Below are 15,043 nucleotides of genomic sequence, written 5' to 3' on the forward strand. Positions count from 1 at the left end.
TGGAGGTCCTGTGGGAAGAGCCACCGGCAGTGGTCAGGGGCCTCGGTATCTAGTTCTGTAAGAGTCTAGGTGGGTCTCTCAACCTTGGTCTTCAGTTTCCTCGTCTGTGTCTGTGGGTCAATAATATTCCACCCCCTCCCTCAGAGGAGTATAGTGAATGGAGTGAATATTAACATAGATGTGAAACTGCAGAAACATTAAAATGCCAGGTGATTTTATGGTACTAAATGGTTACTGTTGTTGAGACTGAGAATATTACAACTACTTAAACTGCAGCAGAAGATATAGTCAGTAATCAGAGGAATAGTTGCTCTTAATGTTGGATGCAATGGAGGAGACCATAGGACTCTGTTTCCTTGAGACCTGAGGAATAGGTGTTGGGTGACTCTGCAGGTGGGTGCCCTACAGCCTGGAGAACAGGCTGGAGAACAGCCTGGGGAGGTTCTGAAGGACCAGGCCATCTTGATGACTGTTTTTGACGGTTCCCTGCTTGTGCTTGAGTCTCTTAACTCACTCCTTTCCATCTTCATTGCATTGTATGAACCTTCTAACATTTAAGACAGGGACCCAGTTAATCTTCCTGGCAGGAATACACTAATACTTACAAAGCACTACCACGTAAGTGTCATTTTTCTAATCACCTTACACGCTTGGTCTCCTTTATTCCTGCCAACAACCCCACGAAGCAGTTACTTTTATCCCCATTTCACAGATGCTGAATATGAGCTTCTCAGTGTGCATCAGAATCACCTGCAGGGCCTGTTAAAACAGATTTCTGCACTTGCCTCTGAGTTTCTGATCCAGTAGGTTTGGGGTGGGGCCTGATAATTTGCATTTCTAACAAGTTCCCAGGTGGTCCTGTTCTGGGGGCCACACGTCAGACCCACCAGCTGATTTATTGGGTAATTTACACAGGATCACAATGCTTGTAAGTGGAAATCTAGGACTCAGGCTGGGTCTGTAGGGTTCCCAAGTCCATGCTTTTAATTTCCTGCCTTTGCGGCCTTTACCGAGAGCTGGGCCTGGTCCAACCTGATACAGAGTAATTTAATTTTGTTAATCACTGACAGTATGGCTCTTGGTTCTGCCTGTTGTTCTTTTTCTTCCCAGTCAGGCAACTGGTTCTCCGAAAAGGAAGTAAGCCTGGCTTCTTGTCCTCACTCTGATGGTGGGAAGAGATAGGTTCAAATCCTGGTCTCCAGGCCAGGGAGGCCGAGGGTTTCCGCCGGGCCAAGCCTGTTCTGTGCTTTGACAGGTGACTGCGGGCACCACAGCTCTGGGCTTAGCAGATCCCTCAGCCACCTGCCTGCTCCACTGTGTTTGAGTCCTGGGGCTAATGATTGTGCTGAAATACTTGAGAGGTTGTAGAAATGGCAGAGAACAAGGACTCTAAACACAGACTCCGTTTGCACTTTTGTTAAATAATAATTTCTTTGTGTGCTTTGTTGCAGATCAAAGGCCTCCCTGAAGGTTTTGCCCATCCCAAGATAGGGTCCAATTATTCAGTTAAGACGGTAGAGAAGACATGGAAAGCTCTGCAGGACTTTAAGGAGGGCAATGCCATCTTTACCTTCCCTAATACTCCAGTGAAGTGCGCTGGAGCCCCGCAGAAGATCATGTATTTATCAGAGGCCTATTTCAGGAAGGTATGCTTCTTTTCCAGGGATGGAGACAAGGAGGGCAGAAGGGATTTCATTTTTATCCATGTCAAAGTACCTTTTCTGTTTAAAAATTTTTATTACATATGTACAAAATTATGTAATTGGAAGTTTACAAAATAGAAAAAAAGGAAGAAGTCACTCATAATCCAATTGCTTTGGTATAGCTGCTGTCATCAATTTGACATGTACTTCCATTTTTTTCCCTATACATGTTTTTTTTTAACATGGTTATAATCATACTGTACAGACAAATTTATATGTATTATATGTTATTAAATAGTCTTTGTAATGTACTTTTAAATGTGTGTATAGAAGTCGACTGGTGAGGTATGTTAGAGATTGTTTAAATATATCCGTGCATTTGCACAATTAGTTGCACATTGTTCATGTTTGTACATAATATCCTCAGCTGCTCCCGCTCAACTTCAGTGTTATGAATATTTTTTGGCTCTTATTGTATATTCTTGGGTGTATAATAGGCAAACTGCCAACTCTAAAGACAAAAAATTGTTCACTTAGAACTTTGGACCTTAGTGGAAAGAGATGTTTGGGTGGGGATGCTTTCTCAGCGTTCCTCAAACACCTTCAGGTGTCCACAGCTCAGGTACACCTGGTGAGAAGCTGTGGAGAAGCTGCTGTCGCCCTCCTGCCCGTGTGTGGGATGTCACAGTTGGTTTACCAAAGCGCGGTTTGACTTGAGACAGTGACAGGATTCAAAGCAGCCTCTGGTTCTGTAAAGGGACAGGTGGGCAGAAGGGGAGGGGAAGGTGGGACTGAAGAGGTGTTGAATGTGTGCTTGGAGCCCAGCACTGGGAAGGCCTTCCCCTGGGTTATGTAAACCTGCCCCAACCCTGTGGGGTGGGCAGTTAAGGAACAGGTCTACCATCACTGCTGTTTCTAAGAAAAGGTCACTCTGGGTCATGAGAATTCCGGGTTGGCACAGCCTTTTGAGGTTCTTACCCACCCATCTTCTTTCAAATAGTGTGATCCAGGTGAGAAAATCCTAAACGGAGCTGAACAAAAGAAAAGAGTCAGAGGTTAGCTTTCTTCCCTCCTGGAATTCTCTTTGCATAACATCTCCCAAGTCTTAGATGGCCTGAGAGGAAGGTTCTCTTTCAGGTGCCTTAAGATCTTAGGCACTTGGGAGGATACCAGCCTCTCTGAAACATATGAACAATACTAGAGTGTATGAGCCAAGGGGACGGGAACTTTGTTCTGTTCACATCTGTCCTCTCAGCACCTAGAATAGTATCGGGCCAACTCTAGGACCTCATTAAATGTTTACTGAGTGAATCAACAAATGAATATATGAATAAACAGTTCAGCTGTATCTTCCCTTGGACTTGACTTTCATCTCTGGCCCTCTTTGAACAGGGTCCACCTCAACACCTGAATCAAGTTGCTCTTAGTTGCTGTGTCACTGACAGAAAATGAGGAGGCAGTGGATTGGTCCACAGCTCACCCACCAGCGCATAGTGATGGAGGAAGCTGGCGAGGTCTCTTCTGAGGGTTTTAAGTCTTGTCTAGGTTAAAAAAAAAAAAGGGTGGCTGGAGTAATACTTTGATGTTGGTTGTTTCTATTCTTTTCTTTTTCTCAGACGGGGAAGCAATCCAAGGCCAATATCATTTTCAACACTTCTCTTGGAGCAATTTTTGGGGTCAAGAAGTATGCAGAAGCCCTGCAGGAGATTATCCGGGAGAGGAACCTCACCGTTAACTACAAGCAAAACCTCATTGAAGTCCGAGCTGATAAACAAGAGGCTGTTTTTGAAAATCTGGACAAACCTGGAGAGACCCAAGTGATTTCAGTGAGTGTGGAGGTGAAGCTGTCAGCTGAGCAGTGCCATAGATGCAGGCGACGCTGAGGCCCCCACTTCCTTGTCCATCAGCATCATGTGCTTGGGAGGCTGGTTACAGTGAGCATCTTAGGGTTGCAACAGGGGAGACGGTGGACCAAAATGGGTGGGGAAGAGAAAGAGATAAGAGACTGTGTCTATGGGAGGTGAGCAGGGTTCATCTACCGGTACCGAGTGAATTTTTATGCTATTTTGTGTGTACTTCCTTGGCATTGAGTCACTTGAAGCTGCCAAAAATATTTTACAACTTCAGTTATTGCCTAGAGTTTAAGAAAGGCTCCTTAAATGCAGGATTTGGTGATTGTCTCAATTTATGGTTTGTGAGAGTCAGCCCTGCTTGTGGGTAGTTCAAGAATGATGGGTATCTTTCATCTGTGGAAGGGGCTGTCTTTAAACATCTTTCGCCTGTGCCTGAAAGGAAATGCTTAAAAATCCTTGAAAGATCTGGTGGAGCCCCATCCTGCTTGGAAAGATCTAGCCTTTGTATATGGGCTTGGCTTCTATGTGTCTGTTTCTTCTTCTGTGAAGTGTGGGACTAGTACTTTAAGAACAAGATGTAAAGGCATCTGGAGAAGATGCATGGAAGCATCATTTGTTTATGTCATTCTGGCAAGAGCTGTTACTAATGAGGAAATAGTACATAGAGTCACAGTTTATTCATTTAGCATTTTTAGAGGAATGAAGGAGTCCATAAAAGGAAATTTTGAAGTGAACCAAAGATTAATTTTGTAAACATCAAAACTTCACATTTTAAGCTTCCTAGTACAAGCTCTTTTTGAAATGTATTTCACACATCTTTCCTTTCTTAAATGGCATGTAATGACTATCATTTAAAATGTTGCTAATGACTCAAGGTCATATTTTTAAAAACTTTTAGTTAGAAATAATCTCAAACTTAGAGAAGTTGCAAAAATAAAAATTGTGCAAAGAAGACTGTATATAGACTTTACCTAGATTCACTTATTATAAAGTTTTACTCGTTGATTTCACTTTCTGTTTCTCTCTCTTTCTCTCTATGTGTAAGTATAATGTAATGTAATGTAATATAATATATTTTCCCAAAGCATTTAAAGGTGAGTTATGTACATCGTACAACATGGTCCTTTACCCCTAAATATTTCACTGTGAATTTCCTAAGAGATAGGAGTATTCTCTGACATAACCACAGTACAGTTATCAATTCAGTAAATTTAGCATGGATACAATATTTTAATCTATGAGTTACAGTCTGGTTTTGTTGATTGACAAGTAGCATTTGTAGTGCCATCCCCTCCAGGACAGAAGCCGGTATAATTGTCATGTCTCTTTAGCCTCCTTTAATCTGGAATGTTTCCACAGCCTTTCTTTGTCTTCCATGACACTGACATTTTGGAATAATACAGCTCCCTCCCACCCCACTTTTATTTTTTAATAGAATGTTCCTCATTTTGGGTTTGTTTATGTTTTCTTCTGATGAGTTTCAGGCTCTGCTTTTTGGACTGAAATACGGCATAAGTGGTGTGTCTTTCTAGGGCATCACATTGGAAAGCACACAGTACTCATCTGCCCCTCGCTGAAGATGTTCATTTTGATCGCCAGTCAAGATATGGCCCAATTCCTCCACTGTATAATTATTATTCTTTTTCTTCCTTGCTAATAATAAGGAGTTTGGCGGGGGTGGGGGGGATGCAATTTCAGACCATGCAAACACCCTACTCAGTAAAGTTTCCCACTAGATTTAACATCCATTGATGATTTTTGCCTAATCCAGGCTTTACTACGGTGGTTGCAAAATGATGTTCCAGTCCAGCATTCCCTCCACCTTTACTGGTAGACTCTTGGCATCCTGTCAGCAAAAGCCCTTTCTTCTCAATTAATTAATTAATTATTAGTATGAACTCATGAATTTCTGTTTTTTCCCCCAGTGGTTTATAATTCATCCCTGTCCTTAATTATTTTGGTGCTCAAGTTGTCCCAGATTTGGTCAGTAGGAGCCCTTTCAGGATGGCTCCTATGTCCCTGTGACATGTCCCCATCATATTTTTGAGCAGTTCCTCGCTTTCTGGTGTCACAGCATGTCTCAGGCTCATCTGCTTGCCCCAGCTCAGGGTCATAATTTTTTTTTTTTTTAAATAAATTTATTTATTTATTTATTTATTTATGTTTGGCTGTGTTGGGTCTTTGTTTCTGTACGAGGGCTTTCTCTAGTTGTGGCAAGCGGGGGCCACTCCTCACCGCGGTGCGGGGGCCTCTCACTATCACGGCCTCTCTTGTTGTGGAGCACAGGCTCCAGACGCGCAGGCTCAGTAGTTGTGATGCATGGGCCCAGTTGCTCCGCGGCATGTGGGATCCTCCCGGACCAGGGCTCGAACCCGTGTCCCCTGCATTGGCAGGCAGACTCTCAACCACTGCGCCACCAGGGAAGCCCTCAGGGTCATAATTTTGCATAGCTCTTGCATAGTTATGCTCTTAGGGCCTACTGGGTTGTTTAGGGCTAGGTATCACCTTACAAAAGAGTCTCAGACTACTCTTTATTTGATTTTGTGTGTGTCCCCTTTGTGGTTTTCCAGTTTTCTTTTTTCCTGGCTGTCAGGCAGTTGTGACTTTGGAAGGTCCCTCCAGCTTCAGCTCTTTTAAGTCGCTATTTCTAATTTTTTATTGGCTGGAAAATGAGATAGCCAAACTCATTACATTTTATGTAAAGTAAAAGCAAATGGGCTATGTGTGAGGGCCCACAGCATACTTTTACGAGCAACGTGTATGAGCTTGAGTGCATGGACTTAATTTTGTTATTTGGTCCTTTTTACTTTGGTTCTCAACTGTGCTGTGGATAGTTGAGGCTACAGATAGGGACTTGCATAAATAAATGGTTATTGTTCTACTAAAGGGTTTATAAGGAAAGAAGATTATTTGTGCCCTTTTGAAGTATAGGATTTTAGGTAAGATTTTCCCTCCAGACCCAATTCCACTGTTTAAAATATGAATTAAAAAAAATCAACCAAAAGGCTTTAGAGCAGTGGCTCTCAGCCCTGGCTGCACATTGCAATAACCTGGAGAGCTTTTAAAATCTGCTGATGCCTGGGTCTAACACCCAGGGATTCTGGTTAATTGGTCTAGGGTGTGGACTGAGGATTGGGAATTTCAAAAGTTCCCCTAATGATTCTCTTGTGTCACCAGGATTGGGCACCACTGCTGTAAAGAATTAAATGTACCCAAAACCTGTAGTCTCTGATCCTTCATAGAGAGCTTGTGAACTGGTCCAAGTCTCCTATGTTTTTAAAAATCTAAACTATTTTTATATCATGGAGTCCTAGAACTAGATGAGATTTTGGAGACTGTCTAATGTAGTGCATCTCCTTATAGATGAGGAAGGGAAAGGTGAAATCACTTGTCTAAGTAATAGCATTTCATTTTTCATTGTAAATGAACCTGTTCCTTCAAGCCAGAGCTTCTAAGACTATCATCTACAGGTTTCATATGTCAGAATCACTAGGGGATTTTGTTAAAGTGCAGATTCCTGTTCTTCTCCCACACCTACTGGATTGGGATCTGGGGGTGGTGGGGTCCAGGAACCTGCATTTTCCACAAGTCTCCCAAATGCTGCTTATAAACATTAAAGTTTATATTCTGAATAGATGATTTATGTTAATGAAGGAGAACCAAGTTATTTATCAGATTCAATTTATGGAAATAATGGATAAAGAACAAGCTACAACTGAATGCTAATGTTAATTTTCAGCAAATCTATAAAGCAGACCCCAGTAGTTCTTCTCTCAAATAAAACTTTCATACCTTTATGATGATTATGTGGAAATATTTAACCTTCCTTCTAGAAAAGATATATGAAATTCACATGTATTTGTGAAATTCAAGCACATTAACTTTAGTAAGGTTTAGCCCTCAGCTAAAAAAAGTGGTCTGGTTAACTGCAGAAGTATAGACATGGCCTTAATAATTTGGTGGATGACGGTTCTTGACCGTTCCATCTGCTGTCCTGCGGACATGTGCTCAGTCTCCATGTAAATGAACAGACCCAGCCTCAGGGACCCAGGCCCCTAAAGAGCCACCCAGAGTACTTTGCAGAACACTGCCCATTTGCCCCACTCCTTCTACCTTAAGGTTGATTAAGCTTATAATTGTCTGAGAGTGGGAATAAATACAAGTCACCTTCCTAACTCCCTCTGCCACCAATGACTGCCAGGCCCTGGTGAGGGGACAGAGCTCCTTATAGAAACCAGGGGTTGTTGATTATCACAAGGTTAGGATTGTCCTAAGATGCTAAAGTTTTCACCGTAATGAAATGTTTTGTGTACATTTAAATCAATTTGATATTGCTAGATGGAGTTTATTAAATAAAAGGAATAAAAAGGATAAACTGCAAAATATCATGTAAACAAAAAAGAACATTACATAAACAAAAGAGTTAAATGAGCCATCAGAATTGACCAGGTTTGGTTAGTGCCTATTGCCAAGGGTAACCCTGATACAGGTTTTTGGAAAAAAAATCCACCCTGCCTCCCACATGGTTCAGTAAACCCAACGCTGAATCAGACCCCTCCTTCTTCAAAGTGCTAGCCAATATTCTTGCCACCTTTATTTCACCTTAAATTGGTGTTTTGATGGTTTTCTTTATGTATTTTGAGTGTTGATCCACATTTGGGAATGGTGCCCACTTATGAGCTCCTAACATGGCCAAGTTTCAGGTGCTCTGAGAACCTCTTTGCAGAATAAAACTGAAGTACCAGACTTTACAAGTCGACAGCTGAGGGTCAGGGAGAGAGCAACTGAGATACACCCCCCACTTTGTTTTAGTAATAAATAGAAACATCAATGAGTTCTTTCAAAATGTTAGTGAGGTTCACTCCAGTGTTTCGGATTCCCCCACGCCTACTGCCCAAGGGATCACGTGCCCTCTGTATAGGGGGACCATGCCAGTTATTTTATCACGACATTGCACAGGAGCATGGAAAATCTTGGAGTGGGTGTGGATCAGTTTGGATCAGCACTAACTTATACTGCGCTGTGCAGCCATAGTACAGTGTGTGGGTTAGGGAGTTAGGACGGGAGCTTGTGGGGCTATAGAAATAACAGAAGAAACACACATTTGGATGCTCTCCTTTTTGGCAGTATGAAATGCTTCACGTTACACCACCAATGAGCCCACCGGATGTCCTCAAGACAAGTCCTGTGGCTGATGCTGCCGGCTGGGTGGACGTGGATAAAGACACTCTGCAGCACAAGCGCTACCCAAACGTGTTTGGGATTGGGGACTGCACCAACCTGCCAACGTCAAAGACCGCTGCTGCCGTAGGTAAGACCACGAGCTGTGTTTCTTCCCCACCCAACATGATGTCATCCTCAGGCACCGTCATAACAGAAACAAAAGTTGGGCACAAGTGGCATTTCATTATGTGCTAATTATATTAATGAAGATATATTTCATTATCTTCATTAATAATGAAGAAACTTTTGTGGCCTAAAAATGACTTTGGCCTCCCCAACACAGAAGCAAGTTGTCAAGTTAACCTAGTGTTGTGTAAAGAAGAAAGTATCTGTTGAGTGCTTTGCACCAGAGTAGCACGACCTCATCTGCCTTTTCTCTGTCAGAGGGGTGGTTTTCAGGGGAGGGGGCATTAGAGAGAGAGAGGTACCGCTTTTCCAGCTCTCTAGAATTCTCTTACTTCTCATACTGCCGTGCTCGCATCCCTGGCCTTCTTTGCCCTCGATGCCAGGCAGGTTGGCTATTTTTCTTCTGCCTGAAACACCGTAAAACTAGGGAAGCATTTGTTTCCCCAGAAAACACATGCAAGTCAATGAAAGCTTGCAGAGCAGAAAATTGCACTGTTAAGACAGATACAGTGGAGAGTGCCCTGATTGGTACATGATTAAGGCCTCAGCCTGGGAAACTAAATTCTTCACGTCAATGTTCTGCTCTAGCAGTGATGGAGGGAATTGCCTTTTAGATTCTGTATTCTGTAGACAGGAACTGTCTTCTTTAGATGCTATGAAACACGGACCTCCCTGCTGACGGGTATGGGAGCGTTTTGTGTGAATTACACACCTGCCAAACATGTGTTACTTTTGCTTGACTACGTCAACCTAAGAAAGACTTTCTAGGAAATCCACTGAATGTCTTTTTCATTATTATTATTACTATTTTAAAATTTATTTTTGGCTGCATTTGGTCTTCGTTGCTGCGCATCGGCTTTCTCTAGTTGCGGTAAGCAGTGGCTACTCTTTGTTGTGGTGCGTTGTGGTGTGCGGGCTTCTCATTGCGGTGGCTTCTCTTGTTGCATAGCATGGGCTCGAGGTGCGCGGGCTTCGGTAGTTGTGGCACGTGGGCTCAGTAGTTGTGGCTCGCGGGCTCTAGAGTGCAGGCTCAGGAGTTGTGGCGCACGGGCTTAGTTGCTCCGCGGCATGCGGGGTTTTCCCGGATCAGGGCTTGAACCCGTGTCCCCTGCATTGGCAGGCGGATTCTTAACCACTGCGCCACCAGGGAAACCTGTCTTTTTCATTATTAACAGTAATTTTCCCCCAACTTTTCATTTCAAAAATCTCAAATCTATTAAAAATTTGAAAATACAATGAATACCCATATACCCTTCAGGTATTAACCAGTTATTAATATTTTGTGACTAACATAATAATTAACCAATAAATTAATATTTTGCTTGATCACTATGTACATTTTTTGGTTGAGTCATTAGAAAGTAAGTTTTGACATCATGATACTTCACCCTCAAACACTTCTACCTCTATCTCCCAAGAAAAAGCACTTTCTCCTCTATACCCACAAGACCATTATCATGTCCAAGAAATTAAGCATTGTATTACAAAATCATCAATACAATCTGGTTTTTATTTCTCCATTTTCCCTAAAAATGTCCTTTATAGCTTTCCCTGCCCCCCAGCCCCAATTCCCCTTAAATTCATGAGCTGGTCAAGGGCCACACTCTGTATTCGTTGTCATGTCTCTTTGTTTTTCTTTAATCTAGAAGCCTCTGACATTTTTTTTTTTTTTTTTACTTTCATGACATTGGCATTTTTGAAGAGTCCAGGCTGGTTATCTTGTAGAATATCCCACAATTTAGAACCGTCTAGTAGTTTTTGATGATCAGATTCAGATCATACGTTTCGGCAAGACTTCCACAGTGAGGCTGTGTTACCTGCCACTGTGTCACCTCAGGAGCCCCTCATGTTAGTTTGTCTTGTCCCTGGTAAAGCTAGATTTCATCACTGGGTTAAGAGTTATGCTCTAGTTACAATCTAGAGGGATGGGGTCTTCTTAACTTGTTCACATTAAAGTTATTTGCAAATTGGTTTTCATGGAAAATCTAGATGCTTATGTTTTTCTGACTTCTCCATTTCTCATGTAGCTGCCCAGTCAGGAATACTTGACAGAACAATTTCTCTGATTATGAAGAATCAAACACCAGTGAAGAAGGTTTGTATGCCTTGTAAGAATCACTGTCTCAATTTACCATCTTCCATTCTGCATGAAAACAGTGTTTTCCCACAATTTTGCCACTTTCTTAATTAGTTTCTCTAATGTGGGCACTTCAGTTTTTGCCTTTAGTATATTCGTGTTATATAATTTCTATTTTTTCACTGTACAAAAAATTAGAATATACAAAAAAAGAAAAAATTACAACTGTTCAGAGTAAATAATAAATTCTAAAGTATCTAGATAGCACCATGAAAGAAGCCACTTTCCAACTCTGTCTCATGGCCAATTTTAGTATGATGGCTACACGTCGTGTCCGCTGGTGACTGGCTACAACCGTGTTATTCTTGCGGAATTTGACTACAACGCTCAGCCCCTGGAAACCTTCCCCTTTGACCAGAGCAAAGAGAGGCTTTCCATGTACCTCATGAAGGCTGACATGATGCCGTTCCTGTATTGGAATGTGATGCTAAGGTCAGTGCATTGCCTGGGGGAGAGGTAAAGCTGCCAGCAGATCGCACCGACTCGTGCAGGGCGGTTGTTTCCAAAAGGCCTTCCAGCTTCAGGAGATATGACCCCGAGCAGGACTGGCGAAAGGGAACCACCTTGCTGTGCCATGTCTCATAGATTAGTGATGGCAGCCTGAGAAGGGTTCTGAAGCCTCAGCCAGATGTGGTGGGAAAGAGGCTGCCCTGGGTGAGGGAAGGGAGCCCTAGCACAGCTACCACCCACAGGGGATGCAGCCTGTTGTTTTCATTATTGGCAGTGACCGAGTCTTCTGTCTTCCAGGTTCTGGTTCTCTCTTGCTGCTGGATAAATAATAGTAATCACCATAGTAAATCACTTTTGACATGTCAAGTACTTTATCATCTGCTACCTTGCTTTTGTTTTTATTATGTTATAGGACAAAGAACACATAGCGATTAAGAGCATAAGCTTTGGAGTCTGACCTTTGTTTGAATCACGTGTCTGCCATTTACTAGCTGTGTGTCCTAGGGCCAGTTGCTTAAACTCTCTGTGTTTAAGTTTCTTATCTGCAAAATGAAAGTAACATTGTCTTCCTCACAGGATGGGGAAGAATGAGACAATACATAAGAGACAGCTACATAATAGGCATTCAAGTAGTGAACAGAGTACCAAACTTAATAATTCCTCCTTTTTTGTTGCAAAAAAAAAATGATCTCATTTGACTTTCCTAAACCCTTTAAGAAGAGTAAGTCAGAATATCGATACCAGTGTTTTTCATCTAGGGGTGGTTTTGCTCCCTAGGGGACGTTTGACAACATCTGGTGATACGTTCTGTTGTCACAACTGGAGGGGACGCTCCTGGCATCTAGTGAGCAGAGGCCAAGGATGCTGCTAAACCGGACAGCCTCCACCACAAAGAAGTACCTGGTCCAAAATGTCAAGAGGGCCGAGGTTGAGAAACCCTGACCTATACTTAATTCATGAGCAAGTGAAAGTAGAAAAGTAGATTGCAGTCTGCATGTAGTAGGGGCTTTGTTTGGCTGAACTGAGTCAGCATGTTCAGGCTCACATAGCAAGTCAGTGTCAAAGCCAGGACTTGTCCCCTCCTAGTCCTGGGATCTTCCTGCTTCTCTGTCAGCCTTGCTGTATGGCCTGGTAAGTATTTTGTGTGAGGAGCCGCCAGGCTGGCCGAAGTCACCCCCATCTTTTCCGACGCAAAGAACTTCTCCGTGTCATTTCTTACAGGGGTTACTGGGGAGGACCAGCCTTTCTGCGGAAGTTGTTCCATCTGGGTAGGAGCTAAGGGTGGCTCAGCTTCTGGATGGCTTGGAGGGATGGCCATCCATCCGTGGATGTCTCCTGGACCAAAATCACGGCCACTGATTGACCGCGAGCAGCATGAAGAACTCAAAATCTAACCCCGTAAAGAATTTACTGCTGGATGATAGTGACCAGATGCCTCCCTTTTCAGTCCCTCTGGACAGCCACCGTGCAGGCTGCCCGGGATGAGCTTGATTCTTTGGAAATACGCAAATGAAAGAGTAGACTTCTATTTTTTAAATAAAAGCTTGCCATTGATTGACATTCTGTGAGAAAATTCTATCTTGACTAGTGGAATGAAAAGTTACGGCCCTGGGGAGGAAAAGATGGTGGTGGTGGTATAGGTTACCTGTTATTTACTTCGAGTATTCAACTGATAGCGGGCATAATTTCACCAGAGCCTGTTTGGATTTACAGGAAACAAGAGTCATTCCAGGTAGAATAGTATTTCAAACAGTGTCTGTGAAAGCCCCGAAGACGTGCGGCCTAGAAATGGTGCTGCGGGAGCAGTGGACCGAGCGCCAGCTGCTGCCCCTCTGCTCTGCCACCATGTTCATGCTGAGACCATGTTCTTCTAGCCGGTGACTGATGCGGGGCGGGGGGTGGGTACTCATGCTGGCCTATTCCTACAGGATGTGGAACTCTTTTTCCTGGCAACTTTGGCTCCAGGATTTCCCATTAGCCTGGCTGAAACTTTCTCAGGACTGCATCAAGCCTGAGGTGGTTCTTTCCCATGCCTCCTTCCTTCCCCTCCTCCTTTCCCAGGTGTCCCTGCCGAATCATGGTCTGAAAGCCCTCCCTTGCCTTCTCCTGTTCCTCCTTCTTTAGCCTTGACAGACATTTCCCCCCATAAATCTCTTGCAAATCTAATTCACTCATGGTCCCTGCTTTGCAGAGAACATACACACAGCGAGGATGGCGTTGATTCAGTCCCAATTTTGGCCAATAAAATTTTGAATGAGATCACATTGGAAATATTGCAGGAAGTAGATCCAGTTTATTTGAAGTTCAGCAGCAAAATCATTTGTTCCCAACCAGTTTATTTGGAAGCTTGCAGTTTCAGTTCAGTCTGGTATTTGAAAGCTTTGCATGTTTCATATTTATTTATACACTCCGCCAAAGGGCATTGCTTAGCAGTCTATGCAATGCCTTAGATTTTTATAACAGTTTAGAGTTCAAAGCTAAACTGTTACCTAGTTTAGGTAACAGTGTTACCTAGGGTTGCTAAGTCTCTCTGGTTTCCTGAAGTTCCCTGATGACTTTAGAAACTCTGCTTAGGCATTCATTCATTAATTCAGCAAGGATTTACTGAGCTCCTACAAGCTGCCAAGCACTGTCTTGGCCCTGGAGATGCAGTGGCGAACCGAGAGGTAAGGGCCCTGCCACAGTTTTGTGGTTCCTGAAGGACAGTTTCCTCTCCTTTCCCTGGGATACTGGGGAGCTTGCCGAAGGAGGCCTTGCTCTGATTTGGAAAGTAGACTTTCCTCACATGTGGCACATGTTCTGAGGACGAACGGGGTACCATCCTAGCAGCAGACCCCTAATCTGGCAATAGAAGTGGGAGATGTTTTCTGCATGACCACACATATTCCTGTTTAACATCTGTTATTCTGGCAGAGCTATCAATGGCGCCCCGTTTCACTCTCCGAAATGTCCTATTTGGACCATAGATTATATTGACCACTGTAGTGATCACACTCAGCCCTCCCACTCCCACCTCAGTTCTAGAATGGGAGAGCAGTGCTATAATAGGTGGCACTGTTTTTCCCTCTGTGCTGCTCTGAAACAGGCGGAGGTGGGGTGTTTCTGCCCTGTTCTCTGAGTCCCTGGGCCTTTACAGAGTTCCTGCCCGAGATGGCTGCAGCCTGCCTCCTGGTGGGCTGCTGAGTCAGGGAGAGCTGGGGGCCGTTCACCCCCAAATGATCTTTCTCTGCGAGGTCCAAGAAGTCCTGGGAATAACCAGCCATGACTCTCTCCCTAAACGTGGGCAAAAATGTATTTTCAGAGAGTGAGGCTGTGTCTTTGGGAATGGCTGAGGCTCCAGGGTGAGTCACTTTGAAATCCCTCCCAGGGTGAGCTGGAGCTTCTTGGGTCTGTTTATGATCATGCATTCCGAATAAACCCCCAAGCGTCAGGAAATTGCCTCAGTTCACATTATGCCGGGCAGAGTTTACTGCCGGGGCTGGAGGTAGCAGTAACCATTATTGGTCAGTACATTGGTCTCCAATGAAACCATATCTCCTTAACCACGAATGTGGGATCAGCCGAGGCGAGGCCTTTCTCTGGGACCACCTCCAGTTAGCCGGGTCAGCAGC

General features: G+C 43.6%; 1 protein-coding gene across 1 annotated transcript in view; it reads left to right on the plus strand.

The window, feature by feature from the left end:
* Window positions 1–12,992, plus strand: part of SQOR (sulfide quinone oxidoreductase) — a 44,850-nt gene extending 31,858 nt beyond the window's left edge. The window contains exons 5-10 of the mRNA XM_068551038.1: window positions 1,452–1,646; window positions 3,260–3,469; window positions 8,624–8,807; window positions 10,873–10,940; window positions 11,236–11,414; window positions 12,654–12,992. Of these exons, the coding sequence (XP_068407139.1) occupies window positions 1,452–1,646; window positions 3,260–3,469; window positions 8,624–8,807; window positions 10,873–10,940; window positions 11,236–11,414; window positions 12,654–12,711 (894 nt within the window). The 3' untranslated portion in view covers window positions 12,712–12,992. The remainder of the gene's footprint in view (window positions 1–1,451; window positions 1,647–3,259; window positions 3,470–8,623; window positions 8,808–10,872; window positions 10,941–11,235; window positions 11,415–12,653) is intronic.
* Window positions 12,993–15,043: the final 2,051 nt, after the last annotated feature.

This window comes from Eschrichtius robustus, chromosome 1, assembly GCF_028021215.1.
Source record: "Eschrichtius robustus isolate mEscRob2 chromosome 1, mEscRob2.pri, whole genome shotgun sequence".
Classification (NCBI taxonomy): domain Eukaryota; kingdom Metazoa; phylum Chordata; class Mammalia; order Artiodactyla; family Eschrichtiidae; genus Eschrichtius; species Eschrichtius robustus.